Raw genomic sequence first — 22300 nt, 5'->3', positions numbered from 1 at the left:
CTTTTTTACTGAGATGCCTTTCTTATGAACATACATGATGTATGAGAGGTGCTTATATGTTTATTCCAGAGGTCCTGCAATCCTTGTGTACCTTACAGTTTCCCATCTGAGTTCATTCTCATGCACTTGTAATCCAGTGTCACATTTAGTTATTTTACTTGGGTTTGAAAACGAAGAACTTGTCATTGGATTACAGTTCTTTAAATGATCCACAGACAGAGTGATTCCACATACTGGCACATCATTTTAAATTTTCATCACTCTGCTTATAAATGGGACTTTGTGTGACTCTGAATGACTCAAAACAGGTTATGGGTTATGGGTGGCATCTGGAGAAATGTGCTCCATTGTATTCCAGCACTACTTCTAGTGCAGGCTCTTTGGAAAGTCGTGACTTTTGGAAGTAATGTAACTTCTCATTACTCTTCTGAGTGCAAGATTTTCAACAAGAGCACTAATCTCACCTGCCCTTGGTGCTGCTCTCTAGAAGAGAAAGAGGCAGAATGCATTGCCTTCAACACAGTGGCATACAAATAGGATAGTCTTGGATGCAGACCAAGCCAGTGGCATGAGCTGGCTGCAAATTACTAATTTTCAGCAAGTTATGGTGAGATTTACTGCAACAGAATGAGTTACGTTTGAAACCGTTCATTTTCTTCCTGCATCCTCATAGCTGTCACCAAAAAAGGCAAAGCCTGCTGAGTCTACCTAATAGAATATGCATGTGCCAACTACTCTATTTCATTTATCCCAGAGATATGCTATTTCTATGCACATCAGTGTCCCACCTGGGGCCTTCCCTGCTCTGTTGTGTTTCAGGGGAGGCGCTGGGAATCAGCGAGCCGGTGAAGGTGCCCTACGCACTGTTTGAGTCCTCCCCTGGCGATTTCTACGTGGAAGGATTACCTGAGGGCGTGCCCTTCCGCCAGCCTTCCACTTTTGGGATTCCAAGGCTAGAGAAGATCCTGAGAAATAGATCCAAAATAAGGTTTATTATTAAAAAGTAAGGCTCCTGCATGTCTTTGATAATCTGTTCTATGAGAATTGAAATGCGGACTAAAAAATGAAATTGTGTTGCCAAGTTGCTAAATTACTCTATAAAATACGTGCTGGAATATTTTTAGTACTTTAGGAAATGGTTGGAAAGCTCTTGTGCAGGTGGAACAAGATACAATAATCTCTTTGTTCTGAAAGACTCTGAGACTTTGAGTGGAAGAGCAAGTCCATATTTCTTAATCCATCACAATTATCACATCCCTGGTTTAGTTCCTACTGCAAGGAGCACTTATGGGCTACTCATAAAGCTTGCTGGTTGTGTGCTGAGAGCTGAGAAGTGGAGGTTATTTTAATGAGGGCTGTAAGAATTTTCTTTCCTTTGCCTAGAATAGGTATAGATACTCCTGAGCCAGTGCAGAAACAGTGGCAAGAGAAGTTACAAGGACATGTAGTGACAGAACAAGGGATAAAGGCTTTAAACTGACAGAGAGCAGGGTTAAATTAGATACTTGGAAGAAATTCTCACTGGGAGGGTGGTGAGGCCTGACCCAGGTTGCCCAGAGAAGCTGTGGCTGCCCCATGCCTGGACATCCAAGCCCAGGTTGGATGGGGTTTTGAGCAACCTGGTCTAGTAAGAAACTGTATGGGCTTTGGGCTCCTTCCAACCCAAACCAGTCTAAGATTCTGTGATTGTATGAAGTTATGGAGCCTCTCAGTCATTGCATTCTTGACTGTTTGGCTGAGAGGATATCACTTAGTTACCTTTTATAGAAAATGGGATTTTCTTTAATGTTGATGTTATAATTTTATTATTGTATGTCAAATGTTCAATCTGTTTGCAGGCCTGAGAAATTTGAGGAAGCTGTCAAAGAAAGTTCTGATACAAGCTCCCAAAGTGAGTTTTGCAACTGCTTAACTTTCTAGATAACAGTTTATTTCAAGAGTTAAATATTAATTTTGAGAGTAGCATGGTGTTAATAAATTCCTGAAAGATTTATTCCACATTGCAATTGCTTGGTTTGTTTGCTTGTTAGTTTGTTTTTAAGATGGGAAAAGCACTTATGGTTCCAGTTTAAATATAGCTCTAACAAGGGAGTATTAATTTTTCTAAGTTATTGCAAATAATTGTGCCTCTAATGTGTTCTTTACTACATTCTATCAAAATGTAGCCAGTAATGAAGGATTCACAGGACTTACTCAGGTCTAGAGATAAATTATTTGCTCCTAGATCATCTAAATGACACATGCACCAGAGACAGGAGTGCAGATAGTCAGTAGAAAATTGTGTCAGGTAGGTGAGTCATGGAATAAATGCTCCCATTTTGAAGCTGAAACTAGGTCCTCTTTGAAAACTTTGCCAGTATGTGTTGTTTTGCAATATTTTCTTTATAGATGAGATGGAAGATTTTGAGCTCTCTATAAATGTTTTCTAAATTAATCCTCTTAGGGAAAAATAATTCCTCCAGTAAAGCCAATACAGCGAGGACCTCAAAAAACACAGTAGTGAGCAAAGCTGAAAAGGTTGAAGACCTAAACGTCGTTCAGGTAACCATACCAGGTGTGTATACTGGCTGGTTTCACATCATACTACTTGTGCTTATATTCCTCATGGTATCTGTTTAGTTTGATAAAGTTTTTTCCTAGTCAAGCTGGTTTGCTGAAATACAATAAAGAACGAACATAAAGTAACCTTTTGGTTTTGCTTAGATGTTAAATATTATCTAACACTCATTAATGTCTCATCAGTGACATCTCTAGAATATTCTTAGTCCAACCACCTGTTAAGAAGAATCCACATTTTTATGGTGCAATAAATGAAATATTGATTTGCAGTTCTTGGCAACTTCAGATGTCAGTACTTGAACTGAACTGGATGACCATGCAGGCTGAACTGCTTTGTCTTAACACCAGTTACTGCTTTTTTTGTTGCCTGCTGTGGCCATCTACAGAATGATCACTTTGCTTTTACCTTTATGTACCATTCTGTGTTCCATAAGAAAGTAAAATACAATTCACTGGTTTAATTTACCTTAAAAAATCATCTGTGGACATCTCTAGATTCAACCCTGGAAATGTTCAGGGCCAGATTGAATGGGGCTTGGGGCAACTTGATCTGGTGGAAGGTGTCCCTGCCCATGGCAGGGGATTGGAACTGGATGATCTTTATGGTCTCTTCCAAATGAAACCATTCTAGGATTCTGTAATTTCTTAGCAACCATCTATTTTTGTGTGTTTCTGCAGTTTGGTGTTATTATTAAAAAGAGGAACAAAGACAGTGTCTGTTTAGAAGCTCTTGGGTATACCTGCTTTGAGTAAACATGCAGGGATAAACAGTCTTCAGGGGGGGAAATTTGTGCCTAATTTTCATGCTGTTCTAACAATTTCTTCCAGGTGATGCAAGTGAGCGACTGTCAAGAGTAGAAAATGCCAGACAATTGAGAGAGCAAGTAAATGATCTTTTTAGCCAAAAATTTGGTAATTGCTTCTTACTCCTCATTTTTATATAGGTGTGAGTGCAATTACTGTCGTTCATACTGAAGTTACTGAATGAATATTCCCTCACAGTGAATTATATATATGATCATTAAAATGAACAAATTTGAGAACTGTGTATGAATGTTGTGCTTTGACTCCAGAAAGAATTTTTTGTAAGTGATGTAGGCAGTTTGGTGTTTTAAACAAAGTCCCTAGAGTCTGGATTGCTTCATGGTTACCTTTCCCTTTTCCTGTTTTCTGTGTCAACATGGATGAAGTATCTCTTCTGCTGGCAGTCCATGGTTCTTCTCAGGGCTTCCTAATCTGACCTGTTAATACCTGGGATTAGAGTAATTTTTAAAATGCAAATTAACCTTTTTGCTGTGTAGAATTTTGTTTGGTTTTTTTACTTTGCATTGTACAGTACTAATGACTTGGGTTTCCTTATCTGAAATTCCTTCACTTGTGCTGTGTTGAATTGCTTTTGATAGCATTGCAGGAAATGCTTTGTTTTCCTTCATGTAGCTATCTCCTTTTATGTCCTGATCTATACCATTCTCTGAGAGCAGAATCTGTGTTCTTCATGTCAAACTGTCAGAGTTGGAGTTGTGACTAATGCTCTCACAGTAATGTTCATGAGTGTAATCCAAAACCTCATTATAACACTGTAATCATTTCATTGTCGAGTGAATTTTCACCGTTTCAGATCTGATAGAAAGCATGGCTTGAATTTTGTTTCTTCATCATCTGAGGGCTTTTTTCTTCAGTGTAATCATAAATACTGTAGGTTTGAAAATAATCATGACCTCTCTCACTTAGGTGAAGCCATTGGTATGAATTTTCCTGTGAAAGTTCCCTACAGAAAAATCACTAACAACCCTGGCAGTGTGTTGGTGGATGGAATGCCTCCAGGTGTGTCATTTAAAGCACCCAGTTATCTGGAAATGAGCTCAATGAGGAAGATTTTGGAATCAGGAGAGTCTATCAAGTTTACCATCATTAGGTATGTAGCTGCCATTATAGATTGTGAATACAGCCCCATAGCTGGAATAAATGTGAGAGAATAGAAGTTGTAGTACATCTTTAAATAGTTGTTGGCTCTTTTTGGATAATAATATATCAGGTCAAATGAAGCCCAGATGTTTCTAGCATGATTGAAGTAGGACATGTCCAATTTAGTATGACAAAAGACATATTACTAATACTGCATATTACAGCAAGATGTCTTTTGAGTTAAAATCTAATCATAATGTGTACAAAAGTCCTATCATTTCCTGGGCCTTACTCTCCCAGTTGTGATACCAAGTTTTGAGACAAGTCCAGAGCTCATTGGTTTCTATTCAATATTTAAAAATAGAATATTGTCCAATTACAGTACAAGGGAATTTCATTTGTATGTGTATCTCTCCATAGGCATATATAGACACACACTCACATCTCCAATGTTAATTTTTATGTATGAAGCAGAACAGCTCAAACCTTGGAATCATTCTAAGGAGGAGTTGAAAATAAAAATTGATCAGTTTGGGTAACTTCTCAAATCACAGATGACTTCACAAGAGCTTAAAAGTTTATCTTTAGAGAGAGAGAAAATTCTTAAATAGATTTTACTAAGAGACCTGAATTCCCAATCCTTAATCATGGCATATTCTAACCAAAAGGACTTTGTGTTTTTGAATTGAACCCTGAAAAGAGGTGACCCCTTGCTAAGTGGCAGTGCCTGAGGGAAGGCTTTGGCTCTTCCCATATATGTTATTTATCAAAATGCTAGTTTTGAAGTGCCCAAGAGGTGTTATTCTTTCTGTTTTACTTAACTTTCTTTTAATTTTTTGGCATGACCTCTGTTATAGAAGAGGCTGTTCCAATGTTCAAACACTGTGGGGAGGTTACATTGGGAGGAAATGCCATGCAGTGCATTTTAGAATCAGTATTATTTTATTTTTTTCAGACCGTTTCCAGGACTTGTGATTAACGATCGTAAGTATTTATGAGACACTGGTGACAAATGTGTTTTTGTAACCTACCAAGATTCATTTTCTACATTGTGTCTTAGTGGCAGAGGCCCCAAATTGTTAAGGTCTCTGTATAACTCTTGACTGTGTAATTCTCATTAGAGTTTCCTGACTAAACATATTTGTACAGTTAACTTGAGGGCAGGGGAATAAACTGACATTTAAACAGCATAAGATTAGCATTGATTTGATATGAAAATGCAAGACTCTGATTTTGTGTTTTTCAGCTGCAGAGCCCCAGAGAAATTTAGGATCCTTACTGAGCAACACACTTACATGAGAAGTCCTATGTTGTAGGTTTAAATCCATCACCATAGCAGTTAGTAAGCAACAGCTTTCCAGTAGCTGCACAACCCTGTTCCAGTGAAAAATTCTGCATTCTACTGAAAGTGTAACTTTTTAAAGAAGCAGACTGTAGTTAGCTGAAGTGCCATGGCAAATTTTGCCCTGACAATGAAATTGTTTGGGGTAGTGGGAGGGAAAGGTAGAGTATTTTGGTTGCTAAAATAATTGTGGCCTGGTTGTTCGATGTAATTTAGGAGGAAAAGCAAACGACAGACTGTCACTGCAGTGTCCCTTGTGTCATGTTCTTTGTAAACCAATGTCAGAAATTCAGAGGCCAAATAGCCTGTCATAAATTGGCCTTACGCAGCTTGAGCCTTGGCAACTCAGTGTTTGTTCAAATACATTCAGCCACCAGTGTATTCCAGCTAACAAGCTGAGGTCTCTGCACTGCAAGTATGATATGTTGTCAAGGAGATATTGTAGCCAGTGACTCCCACTGACCTGCTCACAGACCTAGGTGCACTTCTGAGGTGGGAGAGAGGTCCCTTTGCAAGGGGGAGCCTTCCAGGCTAGTAAATGTGTAATAGTATTTCCAGGGAATTCAGTTAGAAATGAAAGAATCCATTGAACTGTTGTCAGTTCAGCTAAGTTGTCAATGTGTGTTGGGACTGGGGGAGCAGATTGGTCATGGACCACATGAGTTTTTGGCATTATCTGTGCCCACTAATTGTAATCAAAATTATCTTATTCTGATGGATACCAAGGTGAACAGCTGAAAGGCTCTGAGCTAACTGCTTATAAGTGTGATGTTTTACTCTTCATCTGAAGAATATGTGGAAACTTAAGAGAAAATTTTTGGTGCTCACAGGCAAGACAGGGAATGTTTTTCCTGTAACAGAAAAAATGAACTGCATCTCAATCAGTGTTATTAACCTGTTCATGTGACAAGTTTCAGGATTTGCAGATTCAAACGTTTTCCTTGTGTTGCATGTGAGCCATTTTCATTGTGAAGTAAAACAATGATCATGTCTATTCTTAGAGCTGCTAGGAGAAGTTGAAGCAGAAGCAGCAGCATCAGCACCAGCAGCAGCCACAGCACTACCAGGTGATGCAGAGTGTGACTGGTGTCCTTGCAGGAGGGGTGGGGTATGGAGTTCTGCATCTTATTGGCAGATGTCACTAGCAGTCATGTCCTAGGTGTACGGTGCTCATGATGAGCCATTTCATTCTGAGATGGGTGTGCAACACTTTAATAGCTGTTAAACATTTGTGGAAGGTGCCTCTGCTTTCTTGAAGCTGTGTCATTGGTGTGTTCCTTGATTTGATTTTTACAGATGAGTGAGTGGGAAGAAAGATTAATGGGGGCAATGTGTAAAGGCAATTCAGTGTCCCTTTATTAATGTCTGCTTAACTCCAATGTGTGCATGTCTGCATGTACAGCCAAGTAAACTTTGCCTGCATAGCTGGCAGTGGGGTCTGCATGGAATTTCTGCCTGAGAGAAGCAGTCCTACTAATGCCAATTTTATTTCCATTCATAAAGAATAAGTGTGCTTTAAGATCCTAAGCTGCTTGACATTGCAGTGGAAATGGTAATTTCCACAGAATCGGATTGCAGTGAATACACTTTTATTTATTATTATTAAAATTTAAAAAGGTATTTAAAAAGGTAATGAATGCTTTTCAGGTTTTTATAAATTTTTACTTAAATACAACAGTAACAAAATTGGTGGGGAAGTTCCACTTTTTTCACTCACTACTACTTTTTATTAACAGATAACACAAAAACAGAAGAAAATCCCGAAATAAAGCAAGATCCAGACCTGCCATCATAGACCTCATGAATACGGGGTAAAAGAATTTAGTGTTTCTTGAAGTCAACACCTGTCAGGTGGAATAAAAGTTGCAGGAGCTGACAAGCCAGCAGCCCAACTGTCTGTGCCCTGAGCACTCCAGGCACAGCAACAGTGGTCTTACTAAGTCAGTGAAGTCTGTGTTGGAGGTACTTGTCATAAAACTGACTCTGGCAGGATAAAATACACTAAAGGAAAAACTTTGATTTGTCATGGGATGCACTGCAGCCAGTGAGATATAAAAAACCATCTCAGTTGTCAATTAAAGGTCACAGAAATGTTGTCTGAGCAATGGCTGCACAACTTGATGCTGCAGTGGTTCAGAGTTTTGGATGCTTTAGGCATCTGAGTTTATACTAAAATAAATATTTGTTCTAAATTCTGACAGAGACCACTTGAGCACACATTTAATCTTGTATTTATTGAGAGCAATATTCACCTTCTGCATGCTTGCTGAATCTAGGCCTAAGGAACAGGAAAACAGAATACAAACTGCTCATAATTGTAATATGATACAAGGCTTCAATGAAACTAACTTACTTTTTTTTAATTTCTCTTACCTAGTCAGAAGCTTCCAGTTCTGAGAAGAGTCTGCTCGGCCTGTCTAGAGCTGTGTAATATAAGTGTATAAGAGAATATCTTCTATACAAACCCTTTTATACTATTATATAGGAATGTCTACTTTTTCAGCAGTTCTGTGAATTGACCTAAAGCAACCAATGACTGTAGATTTATAATGTCTGAGCCTACTTTGGAATATATTTTAAGGACTAAATTTAATGCAGCAATGCTGGGGAGATGACAGGGATTAAAATCGACAGGGACTTAAGTGAGGCTGCTACATTTTCCAATAAATCAATTTCACTGTACCTGAATGCATCCTAACTTTTGTAATGAAAAATTCCTGCAAAGATTTGCATTTGTTTACTTCGGAGGAAAAACCTTCCACCACTTCAGCTATGACTTTAATGGTGCATTGGACAATAGTATCTGTATATTTGAGCTAATTTTTCCTATTATATCTATGAAAATTCATATGTTTTTCCTAAATAAAAGATGAACTGATTCACTTGATGGTTAGTATGCATTAATGAGATAAACTGAAATGGTCGGTGTGGATTAGGAGCCAAATGAAATTGAACCCCATCATAGTTTGTTCTGTTAATTCAAAGAAGGAATTACATGTTATATCAGAGTATCACACAGTTCATATCTGATGGGTTTGGTCTTGCAGTCCTGCCACAGGCAATAGTTGTATGGACTTGTGTGAGAGCTTTTCAGCTGGAGGCTCTGGGGGATGCTCTTCTGTTCATCTAGAACTAGTTATGCAAACATACTGCAGCCTGCTCTAAGTCCCATCATGTCAAAACCTCAGAATATTCTGTGAATACAACCAGTAAATTAAGTCTCCCATGGTCCTGGTTATGCACCACAACATGTAAGAATCACATACATCTTTTTATTCCAAATTTCACAAACCATAAGAGATGTATAGTTCTGGCTATATGATAATCTCTAAAAATGCAGATTATTTGTAAAGGTTTCTCTTTTACTGGCATGAGTTTGAGATGATTATGCACCCCTGATGAAGAAATAAAGACATTTCTGATGTTTTTCATGACTGTCCATGCATATACAGTTACGTCTTTTACAACAAATCAATTCTTAGCAGTAATTCTGTAGGTAGGGAGAACATGCTGCAGCATTGTTATGTCCTGCCAGCAGAGAAGTAAGGTCCAGTCATGCCTTTGAGACTGAAATCCAGCTCTGGGTGGGTGAGGTGGTTCTATCTTCAGGGAAAATTTTTGAAGCCTTAAATTCAATTGAGTGCAGTGGCTGTTCCCTGGGAGCAACATGAAATTCAGCAGGTAAATTCAGAGCAGCACATTCCTGTCATTCTGGAGATCAGGGAGACCTCTAGGACACCTGCTTGTGTTTCACAACATGCAGATCCGGGTCCTCTCAATTCAATACCTTGTGCTGGTGATGTCGGCAGCGGCAGGGTTAGCTCCATGCTGAGGCATTTTGAAAAAGCTCATGCTGGTCCTGCCTGCCTTCTCTCCAGAGAGGAGCTGGTGGTGACTGGTGCCATGCTGAGCTGAGCCTTCCTGCCTCAGCAGACAGCCGTTCCCAGCCCTGTGGAATGAGTCCACCTGCTCATTGCCTATTGACCCAGCCATGTGGGCACTGTCCACATTATAACCACCAACACTTTGCCTGCTGCTCACTTGAACAGACATGCTGAGACTGTGAACCTCCAGCAGCAGTTCAGGACCAGGTTTCACACTTGTTTCTGGGTATGTTTAGAACGGGGAAATGAGATAACGCAGCTTTCCCCAGGTTTCAGCTGGCTTGACTTCCCCTTCTGCAAAAGCAGGATGGTTCATCCCTTCTTTACTCACAGCACTCATCAGGAGGCACTTCTAGCACAGCTTCCAGCTGTCTATTGCTGGAGTCATCAGTGCTCACTGAAAATGAGGGCACTGTCAGAGCAAAGGAACTGGGAAAATAAATAATTCCAGGGTATTGCCTTGTCAAGTGTGTAACAGCAAAGGGGCTCTACTGAAACTCTGTATGCAGGAGCTGAAAGAAAAATGAAGTAAAAGTGGTTGCAATGGTTTTGCTGAAAGGACTGGAGGCTTTTCATGGTGTGCATGGTGAATGGCCTTCTGCTGGCGGGCAGTAATGCTGATTTGGCAGTGAGTTGGCACTCAGTGCTGAGGGCTCTTTTTGGTCTCAGACATTTTGACTTGTATCTAGTTGAGATAAATTAGTCTGAAAATAATTATACCAATATTTATACCTCCCAAATATCAATTCTATATTAAGAAATTACTTATAGTCCTAACAGCAGACATTTTAAGATGCTGACCATGTATGAAAATCTCACTCATTTTCAAACTAGTAGTACATGAGATATGCCCTAAAAAGACTTGGTTTTACTAATAAATAAATGAATACATGAAATTCCATCAACTTTTAAGAGCTCTGACTAGTTTTTGTCCCAGAAAGGGAAGATTTGTGGTGATGAAGAAGCAGACAAGTATTTTTTCCCTGTGTTTTACTGAACTTTAAAATCTGTCCTGTGCAGTGGACTGGGTCCTTTCTCTTAAATGGGAATTTTGGATCCAAGTAGTGTAGGACTCGGGGTGTCTGTCCATGGTGGAACTGGGCACTCCTTGGATACGGCACCCTGACTTTTCTCACAGTATAACCACCAGCTGAGATTCAAAATGTCTGTGATGCAGTTGCTGGCCAATGATTTTCTCTTGGGAGTTTATATGTGGAAGGTTTCCACATATAAAATTTGAACATCATCTTCTTTGTTGCTTTTCATGTCTGTCCTGTCAGAGACCCACAGCCAAGGAAGAGGCCGGGCTCTCATTTCTGTGATTGTGTAACAGCTGTCTGCTATCAGTGACATAAGAAAGGCCTCCCTTGGCTCTGTAATGAATTAAGCTGAAATTTAAACTACCAAAAATCAAAAATTCAATTTTGAACAAAGGTTAGGGCGGCATTCCTTCCATCTGCTCTTACATTCTGAGAGGTTTTGGTACTAGTTTTAGGTGGAGCAGTGCCAAAAAAGAGGATAATCCATTTGCCTAAGAAACTCTTAACCTTCAGCACTCCATCTTCAACAACCTTGGCTGAAATCCATCGTCTGAAGTTCTGTGTGTGCTGTTCCCACTCCAGAGCAGTGGGGCCTTGCTGAGAGCACTGCTACCAGCTTGGTCTGGAGGACATGGATCTTCTCCATCTCTAAAAATGGGATCCTGTGTTCAGATCCCAGCCTTGTTTCCCGAAACATGAATCAGTTAATGAACTCAGTAAACTTACATTGTGGTTTGCCACTGGCCAGATGCCAGGCACCCACAAAAGTCGCTCACTTGCCCTCCCCTGCCACAGCTGGACGGAGGAGAGAGAAAAATTTAATGAATGCTTCATGAGTTAAGGATTGGGAGAAAACACTCCAAGGGCAAAACAGGCTTGGCTTAGAGATACAAAGTGAATTTGTTACTAACAAAATCAGAGGAGGATAATGAGAAGTAATAAGTCCTTAAAAACACCTTTTTCACCACAACCTCTCCATCCTTCCCACTGACAGCACAGGGAGACAGGGCGTGGGGGTCTTGGTCAGTTCATCATTGAGATGTTCTTCAACTGCCCCGGGAGAGGAGTAAGGAGAGAGAGTCCTCTGAGAACAACTCCAACGTGGTTCCAATCTCAGAAGCAGCAGCCCTCCCAAAACTGCTGCAATGTGAATTCCCCCCACGGGCACACAATCTTCCCAAAACTGCTGTGGGTGGATCTCTGCATCCCTGTGCATCCCCAGGGGCTGTGGGTGGATCTCTGCATCCCTGTGGATCCCCAGGGGCTGTGGGTGGATCTCTGCATCCCTGTGAATCCCCATGGGCTGTGGGTGGATCTCTGCATCCCTGTGGATCCCCAGGGGCTGTGGGTGGAAGTCTGCATCCCTGTGGATCCCCAGGGGCTGCAGGGGCACAGCTGCTTCACCATGGTCATCACCATGGCCTGCAGAGGAATCTTGGCTCTGACACCTGGAGCACTTTGTCCCCCTCCTTCCCCACTGACTCTGGTGTCTCCATGTTGTTTTCCTCACATGTTCTCACCTCCTCCTCTGGCTAGGTAAAACTGTGCATGCCCCACTTCGTTGGGAATTTCTTCTTAAATATGTTATCACCGAGGTGTTACCATCACCTCTAATTGGCCCAGCTTTGGCCAGCAGCAGGTCCATCTCCAGAGCCATCACGGATTGTCTCTGCCAGGCATGGTGGAAGCTTCCAGCAGCTTCTCACAGAAGCCACCTCCATAACCCCCCTGCTACCAAAAACCAGACTGTGCAAAACCAACAGAGCTTGTTCAGATGGGATGTTCCTCTTCTGAGAATTTTCTTCTAAAATCGTGCTTCTGGACACGTATTAGCTGTGAGACATTTGCTGGAACGCCCAGCAGTGTATCACACAGAGTTATGGGTGATGTTTCACTGTGAACTAATCCTTCACGGACAGCAGCATCTAAAACCTCTCACTTCTCACATCACAAGATGGGGAAACAGGAAGGAACATGTGAATTAAGTGGCTTCCTGTAATGTACTGTCTGTAATGCAGTTTTAAATTTAGTACGAACAATTGTAATTTTGAAATTAGCTTTTATGACAAAGTTTATGGTGTTTTGTGTAAGCAGCAGTTATCTGGTGACTAACAGAGCAGAATCCAAGCAGCCCTAAATGGATCTTTTTTAATATCTGTGGTTGTATCATTTTGCCTTCCGTATAGGGAAGTCCTCGTGTTAAAATACAAGAAACAGAATGTAAATGACCTTTTACTATAGCACAGCTGCGAGTACCACACCCAGGTTCCAGGGGAGGGCTATGGTTAGTGTTTGATGCTTTTAATACAGCCAGAGCAAGGTTTTGTCTTCAGAAGCTAACAAGGGCATTGGGCTGATCCTGTGCCAGGGTTTGCTGCTCCTGGTCAGTGGGAACTTGCCACGGGAAACACCGACCTGGTACAAACCACAGCGAGTAAACGGGTGCGATTGCAGCGGGGGTTCCGCTTCCCCGGGGCTTTAAGACGAAGCAGAGCAGTGCGAGGGCAGAGGGGAGGGGACAGCACCCAGGCAGGCAGGAGCAGGGCCCGGAGTGGAGCGCTGCAGGCGGGAGCAGCAATGGGGGATGCCTTCATCCGGCACATCGAACTGCTGGGCTACGAGAAAAGGTTTTTCCCCAGCCAGCACTATGTGAGTACTCGGCAGCGTTCTGGCATGTGAGGACTGAGGACTGGCCAGGGTTAAAAGCCTGGCCAACAAATTTCCTTAGATAAATGTGACTGACAGCCTAAATGCTTTCTTTTAAGGGGGTCATGGCTGATAACATGAGATGGTGTCAGCCAGAGACTAAAATGTCCTGAACACACAAGACTTCAGGCACCTCCTTTGCAAGCCCTGGGTTACATTGCAGTCTTGGAAAGGGCTTTTTCCTCTTTGTTTCCCATCCACCTGCATCTTTCTGTCCCCTCTCCGTCCATTCCAAGCTCCACTAGTGCCCAGTTTATTTGCTGGCAAGGCAGAACTACTTGCAATGGGGTGGTATTTTAACTGAAACTGGACCATCCACAGGGCTCCCCGGGCACAGTGGGGTGTGGTGTCCCACTTGCCTGCAGAACTGCAGGCAACTCAGCTTTGTTCCTCAGGTCTACATGTTCCTGGTGAAGTGGAATGACCTGACCGAGAAGGTCGTCTACCGCCGCTTTACTGAGATATACGAGTTCCACGTGAGTCCTCCCGGGACACACAGGCTTGGGGTGGGGAAAAAGGAGGGTGAAAGCCATCTGAAATTTCCTCAAAGGAAACCTGGTTCAAAAGAGACTCCTGAGTCCAGTCCTTCAATCTGTTTTGTCCCTCGAAGGTGGGAGCCATTGGCTCTGTGTCCCTGGGCACAGAGTGCCGAGGTGTGGGATCCAGCCAGCACATGCTAGTGGCAGCAGGGCGAGCACCAGGAAAGGAGTCAAGCGAGGGGCAGAGGAGTGGGTGTCACAGAATGTTCCCCTGGTGCTGTCCTCACTGTTGTGCCTGGCTCTGCTCTGCAGAAAGCGCTGAAGGAGATGTTCCCCATTGAATCCGGGGACATCAACATAGAGAACCGGATCATCCCGCACTTGCCAGGTGAGGGGCAAACACCATGGCTGGGGGGTGAATAGAAATTGCAGCTAGCTGGGGAATTCCCTGGTGGGTTGAGCTGTGCTGGCTGCCTCCCAGACAGGTGCGTGGTGCAGTATTTTGTGTGCACCAGGCTTGAAATCAAAACCCCAGAAAGATCTGAGCAATGGCAGACGGTTCTTTCCAACACTCAGCAGCCCTGCAGACTACCTCCTTCCTCTCTGAAGGCTGGGCACATCCAGAAGGATCAGTTGTCACCCCTGTGAAACTGAATGATGTAAAGTGTCTGGCACTGGGGGGCTGAACTGAGTGGAGCTCAGCTGAGCCCTCTTTTGGTGACACCATCACTGGTGTTGGCTTAATGCCCTTATGACAACACAGATACTTTGTAAGAGGAAATAATGCAATATGTCTTCACTGACAGAGAATGAACTCCTGATCCTAACAGCTGATGCTTTGTCTCCAAGCAAGGTGCACGTCAGAAAACTTCCCCATTTTATTTGTTTTCCCGCTTTAAAGGAGGCAGAAGGGAGTCTGAAAAAGAGCTGCAGTTGTGGTCAACATCTCTGGGGGGGGGAGTGAGCCTGCACTGTGCAGCAGTGTGGGCACCAGTCGGGGCGGAGGGACTAACACCACCGTGCTGGGCTGTTCAAAGCATCCTTATTCCATCTGGAGAACTGAGAGCACTGAGGACCAGACAAGTGTCAGACTGCAGGGGGATCATGGGGTGCCACTGACCGCACAAAAGCACCCCCCTTCATGCAGTTCAACACTGCTCAGGGTTGGGATTGCCAGCAGTGGTTTAGAGCTCTGGACTCAAGAACACCATAACCAGTGGGATAGCAGGATAAATATATCTCCTCTGACTGCAGGTTGGTCCCCTGAGCCCCTCCTGGTGCCCCGGTGCATCTGCTGTATTTGTGGCCCAGCAGTTGGGCTTAGTCTAACACACATGTAGGAGTTACTCTAAAACTGAAATAGGGTCAAAAGGATCATTTCTGGGCTTGCATGAGCTGTGCTCTCACAAAGCTTCACCTTATTGGCAAAATGCAGCCTTGTAGCACCTCAGGGCCAGACCCACTTGTTTGCAGGGCAAAATTAATGATTCAGAGCAGTATGCTTGGGCAAGTATTAAAAACGAGGCATTCTGTCTGCTTTTTCTGAGCCTTTTTTCCTCTCCCCCAGCCCCAAAGTGGTTTGATGGGCAGCGCTCAACTGAGAACAGGCAGGGCACACTGGCTGAGTACTGCTATGCACTGGTCAACCTACCCCACAAGATCTCCCGGTGCCTGCACGTGGTCAACTTCTTCAAGGTCCGTCATGATGACATGAACCCTGTCACAGACAGCCAGTGAGTCCAGCTGCCTGTTATTTGGAGGCAAATCCTGCATTTCTGGCCTTGGGTGCTGGCAGTAGCCTGCAGGGAGGGTGTCGCTGCTGACAGATAGGGATGGTTGGCACTGAGCTGCCTTTGTTCTGACCTGTCTAGGATCAAGAAGCCTGAGGTCTTCCTCCTGCCAAAGGATTCCAAGAAAAACCCCACTGGTAAGAGGTTTCAGAGGGCTGCAAGTGGCTGCCTCAGCAGCAGCAAAGCCTGCTGGGGATAGAGGTTGTCATTCATTCCATGGCAGATGCCCTCACCAAGAGCATGGTTGCTGTACCAGAGCTGAAGCTGTGGGGAAGCCAGAAATCTAATCATTGTCCTGAAATCCAGCTGGTTTGGGGCTGAAAGAGGCTGGGAGGGCACTTTGGGCCATCCTGGGGCTGCTTTTGGCCTGCCTGAAATAGGGTGTTTCTGAGTTTGGGGAACATCCATCATTTCTCTCATGCAGATATCACAGGCCCCATTGTGCTGCAAACGTACCGAGCCATCGCTGACTATGAGAAGAGCTCCACGTCTGAGATGGCTCTCAAAGCTGGGGATATGGTGGATATTGTGGAGAAGAGTGAGAATGGTATGTGTCCATCCCCCTGGAGAGCCCCTGAGGACCAGCCCACTCCCTGCCACAATTTCATCAGGAATGAGTACTGCCCATGCATCTTGTGTCCAAACACAGCATGTCATGTTATGGCAGGGAAGGCTAAAGGGTGAGGGGCAGTTCTAGAAAACTGTGCAACATCCTGGCCATGCCTCAGCCTGTGAGGCTTCCTGCCCAGCAGGGACAGGATGAACTGGTCAAGTTCTCTGGTTGCACTATGTCAACAGAGACTGGGTGCAGCACTGTCCCTCTGTCCAAGACATGGAGATGCCTGCATGGCCCTGGCCAGGACAGGCCTGGTGACAGTCCCCACAACACTCTCTGCTCTTGCCCATGGTTGCTTTCTTTCAGGCTGGTGGTTTTGTCAGTTGAAGAATAAACGAGGCTGGGTACCTGCTGCCTATCTGGAGCCAATGGATGGTCCTGATGAGTCTGAAGAGCAGGAGCCTAACTATGCAGGTAAAATGCTGGGGTGACCAGTGGGGGGTTTTGTGTGTGTCAGAGCACAGCCCACTGCAGCTCTCCACTGAGATGGCTCACTGCAAAGCTGAGCAATTCAGACTGAGCAGGGAGATGTTGCTGTAGGAGCTGCCAGGAGGGATAAATCTCATGGCTTGTTGTCTCAGTGTCAGCCATGATCTGCAACTCAGCATTAGATTTGTGTTTTGGCTGACCTTTACCCAGTGGCCATGCTGAGCTGGCTGAGTGAAGGCTGAGGTGCTGGGTTACCAGAACAGCATGGTGCAGCATCCAAATGAGGCACAGGTGTTCACAGTGCTTCACCTCTGTGCTGTCCTCATCAGGGCCTGGCCCTGCTCCCTGCCCTCTGCATTGCCCTGCCGTGACAGCAAGGCTTTATCACGTGGAGCAGAGGGAGGATCCTGCAGACTCCTGCCAATTGGTCAACAGGCTTCAGCTTTGTGGGTTTCACAACACTGAAACAGGCTGTATTAGCACAACACTTCCTTCTGCCTTATTTCACCACCCAAATTCTAAACACACTTTTGATCAGAGATAGGTGTGCTTCCTCTGCTTGCACCAAAAAGCTTTCTTCTGGAGAGATGGTAATGGGGGCCAGGATGAGCCATGGGCAATGACAAGGCTGGGGGAAGTCTGAATCCAAGCCTGAAGCACCCTGAATCTTGCCTAAAATGTAGGGTCCTTCCTAATTCTCTGGTGCCTCCTCTTCTCAGTGGCTGGGGAGGTTGGGCCCCCGTCTCTGAGGTGTCAGCACATGATCCACCATCCCCATTTTGTGTGTAGGTGAAGCGTACGTGGTCCAGAAAAGCTACACTGCTGTGGAAGAGGATGAGCTGACCCTCAAGGAGGGTGATACCATTGAAGTCATCCACAAACTCCTTGATGGCTGGTGGGTTGTCAGGTGAGACATGCCATGACCAGGTCAGGCAAGGAGCACTCAGGCAGAGGAAGGGAGCATCCATGGTTCTCCATGGTGTCTTTGGTGCCACTGCCCAGCACTTCCTTTTGCAGGGCTGCTTCTCAGAGTCTGTTCTTTGCCAAATATTAAATATTGCAGCAGGAGATTCCTCTGCTGAGGACTTCAGAAATACCCAAGAAGGAGGCGGATGGAAAAAAAAAAAAAAAGTGTCAGTTATTTTGCCTCTAATTGTTCCGGCACATTTTGCTTTGCAAAAGCTCAACTTCCATCCCAGCTCCAAGGAACATGAGAGGCAACCTACTTGGCACCAGTGGGGGACACGCATGAACCATGACTGTCCTGATGAATGTCCTGAGCTGGAAGAGTTCAAGGCTAGTTTGGATAGGGCTTGGAATAACCTATTCTAGGGGAAGGTGTCACTGCCTGTGGCAAGAGGTTGGAATGAAGTCCTTTAAGGTCCATGCTAACCAACCCATTCTGGGACTCTGTGACCACCCACAAGAATGATCAAATCTCTCTCCTGGACTGAGGAGGTGGTTGCAGAGCCTTGACTGCGAGTGATGGTTTTTTTGTGTTGCACTGCAGGAAGGATGAAACCACAGGTTATTACCCCTCCATGTACCTGCAGAAAGCTGGGGAAGTGAACACCTCTGTGAAGAGTGAGCTGAGGAACCGGGGTGCTCCTCCACGGAGGTAGGAGAAGCTCTGTGTAGAGGGCAGAAGGACATCTTCCTCTTCCTTGAGGGAGATGAAATTAAACCAGACAGGGTGTTGTGGTGTCACGTACCCTGTAGTCAGGAACTGCCTGGAGAAAAGTAAGCAGGACACACACCACGGCTGTCCTCCCACCAGCTCTGTGCTCCCCAGCTACCACAGGCACCCCAGAATTTCTGATGCAGAGCTCCAAGATTCTTGCTCCAACAGGCCCTCCCATCAGCTGTATTTCTCCTTGTTCTTCTGCAAAGTTTCTTTTCTGGGCTAATCTTGTTTAATTTTCAAATTGCCCATTTTCTTCCTTCCTAAGTGTATGCACTGCATCTTTCAGAGGCAAGGAGAGATTTGACTAGAGCTGCCAAGTGGCCTAATCTAATGGGAAGATTTCAGCTAATGCAAGGGATTTTATTTTGATTGAAAAGATAAAAAGCAGTAACAACTCAGGAATTCTAATGCAAAGAGAATGGCTAAAAAGGGCAGAACTTGCTGCTATATCTTTTTTTTGCAAGATGACACATTAGACCTGCTACAAAATCTCTCCAAATCCAGTGTTGGTGGAGCATGGATTGAATGTGAGACAGTGTAAAATGGTCCAGATCCACATATTTGAACACAGTGATGTTTGCTGGTACCCCTGGGGGTTTGCTGGGGGAGATGAGGTGGTCTGTTCCAAGGACAGTGGCTTGTCCTCCTGCCACTGTGATTGCTGCTTCCATGGCACTGGCAGTCAGGCCAAGCCCTGTTGCAAAGGTGCTGTTATGGGCAAGAGCTTTGCTATGACATGGGGTATGTGCTCAGATCAGGAAGGAGCTGAAGGCAGAGGCCCATTTCTTTGAGAAGAGCAGGAGGACAATGCCATGGGGGGGACATCATGAGCCACCTCACTTCTGTCTCAATACTGAAGACAAGGCAGAGGCCTCTGTCTGCCTGCCTGAGGACAGCCCCCAGTGCTGAGGGCTCCCCTGTAGCAGCCCTCTGCTGCTCAGCCTTTCACTACTCTCAGTAGTTTCTCTCCTGTGGTGCACACTGACACATGCCCCATACTCCATTCCCCTGTAGCTGACCCTTGAGCATTGACCCTTGAGCCATGCCAATTCTGTGGCCAGGATAGGTGCTGTATGTTCATTCATCAAAGAGCTACAGATCACTTCTGGGGCTTTCTTGGATAAAGCTCATGCCCATCACATCCTTCCAGCCTTATGCCCAATCTTTCTCACCAATCCCTATCATTACTTTCCACACTTGTGCTCAGGGTTCACCCTTCAGTGTTTACTTGCAAAGCACTCCCCAGCTGCCTCTGAACATACTGAAGACTGTGTCTCACTGATGGCTGCCCTCAAGGGCTGGCATCCACCAGGCAAAACCCAAAAGCAGAAACTGGGGTTTGCGTGAAGCAGAGGAGGAAGTGTGAGGAAAGAAGTGTGCGGTGTGAGGGCTGCCAGCATGAAAACTGAAAGTTCTGTTTCTCACTCCTTGCAGATCCACCATCCGAAATGCAAAGAGCATCCACAGGCAGGGCAGGAAGAAAATCAGCCAGGAGACCTATAGGAGGAACAGTAAGAAGTACATCCAGAACCAGCGGAACATGAGGGAAATTTCCCAGAACAAGGCCGACGTCATCAGTAAGTCTCAATGGAACAGGAATCCTGCAGGCATGACCCGTAGTGCTGGCAGCTGGAGCACAATGGCACACTGAGGTCACACTATGCCCATCTGCCCTTTTTGCATGGGCAAAGTCTGTGCAGGGAGGTGTTTCTTTCCATGAGTTTCCTTACTCCTGGTTATAGCTCAGACAGAGCAGAATATGGTGCTGGAAGGAGGTCAGCAAACATTTGGGACGTGTGGTTTCCTTTGTGCACCTGACCTCTTTCCCATGCTGACATTATCACTGCAATCACCATTTATGTTAACTGTCAGCAGAGCCTCCAGAAGGAGGTGTTGCTTGAAGAATGATAGAATTATAGAATTTAGTTTTTTGGTAGGAAGGAACCTTAAAAACCAATTCCTTCCAAGCTTCCACTTGATCAGGTTGCTCCAAGCCTCATCCAACCCAGCCTTGAACACTTCCTGGCACAGGGGAGCCACAGTTTCTTTCTGCAACCTTTGCCTCACTACCTTCACAGGAAAGATTTTTTTTTCCCTAATATTTAATCTAACCCTGGCCTCTGACAATGTGAAGCCACTCCCCCTTGTCCTACCAGTTCAGGCCGCTGTAAAAAGCCTCTCTTCATGAAGAAGGAGAGAGGTAGACATTGAGGTATACCTTTTAGATCTGGTAGTCTCCATGCAGTATCCATGACCTTTCCAGAGCCAAAGATGGGCAGACCTCATGCAGACCTAAAGACAGGCCTCCCCTGAGCACAGTTCCAGCTGGGCACTGGTGGGCACATCCTGGCACCATGACCTACAGGAAGACCACTACATGCAGCAGGACAGGAGGAGAGGCAGGAGCTTTGGTGGCCATTATGTAGGAAGCTGCTGAATATTCATGAGGGTGGAGAGCTCTGGCCCATCTGTGCATCTTTTTTACTTGCAGTTGAGAAAAATGAGCCAGAGGACAACAAGCCCAAGGCTCAGCCTGCTGTTCCTCCCCGTCCCAGCAAAGACCTCATCCTGAACCGCTGCACTGAGAGCACGTGGAGGAAGATCCTGTGAGGATCCTCTGAGCCCCCAACCAGCCACCCAAAGCCTCATCTCCTCCAGCTCCTGTGCAGCTAGGGCTTGGAGCCAAACCAGGGATCCAGGTGGTTCTGGCAGCCAGCACAGGCCAGGGAGGCTTCTGGCCATATCAGCCCAGCTCAGTCACCATCCTCATCCTCCATCACAGCCAGCCCAAGGTGTCCTGACAGCACTTTGAGGAGGGACCAGCCCTGCTCTACCAGCTCCTTATAAGCACCAAAAGGCCTCATCTCTAGATGCCCTTCTATTATCCCTTTGTATTTTGAATTATTTTTGTGGTTTTCATCAATAAAGAAGAGACACTTGATAGACCCTGAGAAGCAGTGTGGGCATGGCGGCAGGAAAAGTGTTCCTCCTGGGTGGATATTGGGTCTCTTGCAAAAGATGCAGGCCCTGAGGAAATTTAGCTGGGGGGATGAAAGCACAGCAGCTTCTTCCTGGAAAGTGGCTTCTTGGCTCCCTCGAGGGGAAAGCGAGGGCTCAGTGTTGACACAGGCCTGCTTCCCACATGGAGAGTGGTGGGACAGCGGCACTTGGTCACCACCACAGGCATTCCTGTCATCGCTGCGCTGGGTTTGGGATCATCTCCATTTGGGTTTGGGGTGGCTCTGGGCCCACGCGTTGGTTTCGGCCTCAGTTTCAGTTTTGATCTTTCTTTGGGTAGGGGTCTAAGTCCACATTGGGCTCTGGAGGTGTGTTTAGATTTAGGTCTAGGTCTGGGTGTAGGTTTGGATTTGAGTTTGGGCCGGTGTGAATTTTCTAGGTCTGGCTGTAGGTTCAGCCGCAACTCCGGGCGCGGGCGGGCGCGGACCGTCCCTCAGGGCGGGAATCGGACCCTCCCTCAGGGCAGGAAGGGGACCGTCCCTCGGAGCGGGAAGCGGACCCTCCCTCGGAGCGGGAAGCGGACCGTCCCTCAGAGGCGCGGACCCTCCCTCAGGGCGGGAAGCGGACCATCCCTCAGGGCAGGAAGGGGACCCTCCCTCAGAGGCGCGGACCGTCCCTCAGAGCGGGAATCGGACCGTCCCTCAGAGGCGCGGACCGTCCCTCAGAGGCGCGGACCCTCCCTCAGGGCGGGAAGCGGACCCTCCCTCAGAGCGGGAAGCGGACCGTCCCTCAGAGGCGCGGACCCTCCCTCAGGGCGGGAAGGGGACCCTCCCTCGGAGCGGGAAGCGGACCGTCCCTCAGAGGCGCGGACCCTCCCTCAGGGCGGGAAGGGGACCGTCCCTCAGAGG

The 22300-nt window shown here is 45.6% G+C and overlaps 2 protein-coding genes across 2 annotated transcripts in view; both read left to right on the top strand.

Annotated features, from left to right (window-relative positions):
* The window catches only part of GTF2I (general transcription factor IIi), a 71020-nt gene extending 61783 nt beyond the window's left edge, over positions 1-9237 (top strand). Inside the window, exons 38-46 of the mRNA XM_066333148.1 lie at positions 820-1003; positions 1839-1891; positions 2444-2554; positions 3388-3471; positions 4291-4474; positions 5420-5448; positions 6808-6873; positions 7543-7617; positions 8184-9237. Coding sequence (XP_066189245.1) covers positions 820-1003; positions 1839-1891; positions 2444-2554; positions 3388-3471; positions 4291-4474; positions 5420-5448; positions 6808-6873; positions 7543-7601 — 770 coding nt within the window. The 3' untranslated portion in view covers positions 7602-7617; positions 8184-9237. The remainder of the gene's footprint in view (positions 1-819; positions 1004-1838; positions 1892-2443; positions 2555-3387; positions 3472-4290; positions 4475-5419; positions 5449-6807; positions 6874-7542; positions 7618-8183) is intronic.
* A 3817-nt stretch (positions 9238-13054) lies between these two features.
* NCF1 (neutrophil cytosolic factor 1) lies at positions 13055-21388 on the top strand. Its single transcript, XM_066333147.1, has 11 exons — positions 13055-13379; positions 13832-13912; positions 14228-14303; positions 15483-15648; positions 15787-15842; positions 16130-16252; positions 16628-16735; positions 17540-17657; positions 18261-18368; positions 19869-20011; positions 20926-21388. Exons 1-11 carry the CDS (start codon positions 13308-13310, stop codon positions 21042-21044), a joined length of 1170 nt encoding a protein of 389 aa, XP_066189244.1. The 5' UTR covers positions 13055-13307; the 3' UTR covers positions 21045-21388.
* Positions 21389-22300: the final 912 nt, after the last annotated feature.

The sequence above is a fragment of the Sylvia atricapilla genome, chromosome 20 (genome assembly GCF_009819655.1).
Source record: "Sylvia atricapilla isolate bSylAtr1 chromosome 20, bSylAtr1.pri, whole genome shotgun sequence".
Taxonomy (NCBI): Eukaryota; Metazoa; Chordata; class Aves; order Passeriformes; family Sylviidae; genus Sylvia; species Sylvia atricapilla.
Note: the sequence above shows the minus strand (reverse complement) of the source record. Positions and strands in the feature narration are given on the sequence as shown.